Source organism: Arachis ipaensis, chromosome B04 (genome assembly GCF_000816755.2).
Source record: "Arachis ipaensis cultivar K30076 chromosome B04, Araip1.1, whole genome shotgun sequence".
Classification (NCBI taxonomy): Eukaryota; Viridiplantae; Streptophyta; class Magnoliopsida; order Fabales; family Fabaceae; genus Arachis; species Arachis ipaensis.
This window is the reverse complement of record NC_029788.2, coordinates 2078199-2081777: the sequence shown is the minus strand read 5'-3', so window position 1 is coordinate 2081777 and position 3579 is coordinate 2078199. Positions and strand designations below refer to the sequence as shown.

The 3579-nt window shown below is 34.2% G+C and overlaps 1 protein-coding gene across 1 annotated transcript in view; it reads left to right on the top strand.

The window, feature by feature from the left end:
• The window catches only part of LOC110270819, a 6834-nt gene extending 3255 nt beyond the window's left edge, over nucleotides 1-3579 (top strand). Inside the window, exon 2 of the mRNA XM_021120251.1 lies at nucleotides 2562-3579. Coding sequence (XP_020975910.1) covers nucleotides 2562-3579 — 1018 coding nt within the window. The remainder of the gene's footprint in view (nucleotides 1-2561) is intronic.

Genomic DNA, 3579 nt, shown 5'->3' with positions numbered 1-3579 from the left:
AGGTAAGTTAACACCTATGATATATTTGTTGATTATTGACAAAAATCTATTGTATTATCATGGTTAACACTAGTTGAATTGCTATTCAAAATTAATTAAGTAGTTGTTTAATGTGTGACTTATTAGTTTATTCCATGTCAAATGGGTATAAATCTAAGATTCGTCAATGGTAGTGGGGTTGGTTCCAGCAATAACTAAACAAAAATAAACATGAATGCATGCAAAGGAACGAGAAAAACAAATTGAGCCTACCATAGATTTATTTAAAATAGATTTGAGAAATTATTGTGTAGTGTTGTGATATATGACAAAAAAAAAAAACGATTAAATGTTATTGGAATTTGGTAAAAGAGTTGCTTGGTTTTTACTTCAATAGAACATATAATAAGTTGCAATTAGATTTTAGATAAATTATCTATACTCTAATCTTCTCGTTCTGTTTTTTATTTTTTTTATACGTTCTTTTTAGTTTTTGAACTTTTTTTTGCCTTGGAATCAATTAATACATTAAGTGGTTTGGAAAAAAAATTAAGACTTTTTAAAAATCTCTTGTAATTTATAAAAATAGTTTTATTAGGATGGAATGATTTGATTTTTAAAATTAAAGTGAATAGATGGTTAGTATTTATTATGGTAACAGTTAAATTCCTCTTAATTCTAAATATGATCCTATATGGATTTAACAGTAATTATGAAATTTTTAAATATGGCTAGAATGTTTTTAAAATTTATTTGATATAATCTAATTTTTCTTCCTTGTAATTCTAATCTGAAACATATCAAGAGTGTGTCCCTAATCCCTCGTACCAACAGAGTGTGTCCTCCTATGAAGTACGGACACTTTGTTTAATTGTCGTGTCGGCGTATCGGACACATTTCAGACACGACGCACGGAGACACTCGTCCGACATGCGTGTCTCCCGTGTCCTGTCCAAAAAAACAAAAAAATCAGCCGGACACGGCCCGACACGGTCCAATGACATTTTGAAAAGCTCTTCTCATCAGTTTCACTTCACCCTTCACTTTAACAAAAGTTAAAAACCTTTCACCTCCACCCCCAAATCCGTCTCTGGCTCCGTGGCTCCACACCCACTCACCATCTCCTCACCTCAGTCTACCGCCACCTCCAGCCATCGCCGCCACCTCCGGTCGTCACCGCCGTGGATGTTCATCATCTCTCTCCATACCCACTCACTCTTAATCTCAGCATCTCCTCTTCACTGTCGCCACTTCTTCTGCGGTGCATGTCATCGCTGTTCGCTGCTGATCACTGCTTCTCCAGCCACCACTTGTTGTCGTCATTGCTCCAGTTCTCTCTGCTGTGTTCACCACCTCCCCGGTCGCCACTTCTACCGTGACCGTTGCCCTGCTCTCGTGCTCTTCCGCTGTGCTCTTCTGCATCCTCCATTTCAAGTAAGGGAGAATATTTATTTTTCTATCAATCAATTTTCTGGTTCTGTATTTCTATTTTTTTTCTGGCCTCAGTGCTTCTCTTTGGTTCTGATTTGTTTTGTTAGTTTTGTGTTTTCATTTGATTTTGGATTTCTATTTTGTTCTGTGCATCTTCTTGGTTTGGTTTTATTTTATTTTGTTTTGTGCTTCTGGAATTAGGTATTATTAGATACTTCTTTCATAATTTTTTACTGCTGCTATGAGAAGATTAGAAACTAGAAAATAGAAAGACACAGAACTGATAGAAGAAAGACAAGAGAAAAAAAACTGGATTGATGGTAAGGTTACTCTTGAGTCTTGATGGTTTAGAACTTAGAAGTGGAGCTAGTCTCACTTCCTGATGGGTTAGGAGTTAGGATCTGAAGATCATAGAAGTGACGTGGCTGGTTTAATTTCTTCAATAGTGAGAAGTGGAGCAAGAGTTACGGTGGTGGTGGCTCTAGTTCAGAGGCTAAGGGACCGATGGGGCCAGTATTCAGCACTTATGTATATGAAGAGGAATAAGGCAGTGACTTGTTAGATTCCTAGAAATAAATTTATTTTATTTTGAGTTTTAGTGTAAAAATGTCTAGACTCTAGATAGCAATTTGTCTATAATTTGTTCTATATGCATTTATGTATATGCTGTTATTATATATATCATGGTTCTAATGCTAATCCTGATTCATAACTTTAGGTTATCTTTCTCTTCTTAGTAATCATGTTCATATTGAAGGATTATTTGTTAAGGTTTTGTTGTGGTCCTTGGCAATTCGCACCTCTTATAATATGTTTTTATCTGTTTCTTTTTTAGTAAACATTAAACAATATAGCTGGGAATGAACTCAGCTTACTTACACAAATGTTTAGTATTATATAATAATTTTTCTTGGTTTTGTTTTCTCTTTATGCTTTTTTTGGTTCTGTTTTGCTCAAGAAATTGAATTGTAAAAAAATAATTTTGGTTCTTAAATTATTGTAGGATTGTGAGAGATGAGTTCAGAGAGTGTTCAAAATAATTTTGAAGAAAGTGTTGATAAGCCTTTATGAAAATTTGTAACAAAGAAAGATAAAATTGAAGGGGGCGAAAATCTTGAATTTCAATGTAAATTTTGCAAGGTTTTATTCAGTGGTTCTTATACTAGAGTAAGAGCACATTTATTGAAGATTTCAGGAAAAGGAATTAGATTTTGTGCAAAAGTTACATCAACAAAGCTTGAAGAACTTAAAAAACTTGATAGTGAAAGTACATTGTTGCATGAAAGTAAAAAGGCTAAGTCAATTCCTCTTCCACCCTTATCTAATGCAAGTGAACTTGATTCAAGAAAAAGAAGAGCGACTGGACCTTTAGAGAAAGCTTTTAATGTGAATGCAAGGGAAACTCTAGATTTATATATTGCTAGAATATTTTTTTCATCTGGATTACCTTTTCATCTAGCAAAAAATCCGTATTTTGTCAAAGTTTTTTCTTATGCTGCCAATAATTATATTGATGGTTATATTCCTCCTGGATATAATAAATTGAGGACAACTTTGCTTGAGAAAGAGAAGCAACATGTGGAGAGAATGTTAGAACCTACTAAGAATTCATGGAGTGGAAAGGGAGTGAGCATTGTAAGTGATGGATGGAGTGATCCCCAAAGGAGGCCTATTCTTAATTTTATGGCTGTAACTAAAAGTGGGCCTATGTTTCTGAAAGCTGTAGATTGTTCAGATGAGATCAAAGACAAGGATTATGTTGCAAAGCAAATAAGAGACGTGATAAGAGAAGTCGGTCTCTCAAATGTAGTGCAGATTGTGACTAATAATGCGCCGGTTTGTAAAGCGGCTAGTTTATTGATTGAAGCTGAATTTCCATCTGTTTTTTGGACTCCTTGTGTTGTTCATACTCTCAACCTTGCTTTAAAGGACATTTGTGCAGCTAAGAATACAGAGAAGAATAATTTTGTCTATCAAGAATGCTCATGGATTACTCAAATTGCTGACGATGCTTCTTTTATAAAAAATTTTATTGTTAATCATCATATGAGGTTATCTATTTTCAATGAATTTAATACATTGAAGTTGCTTAATGTTGCTCCTACTCGATTTGCTTCTACTATTGTGATGCTCAAAAGATTTAGGTTGTTAAAGCAAGGCCTCAAATAG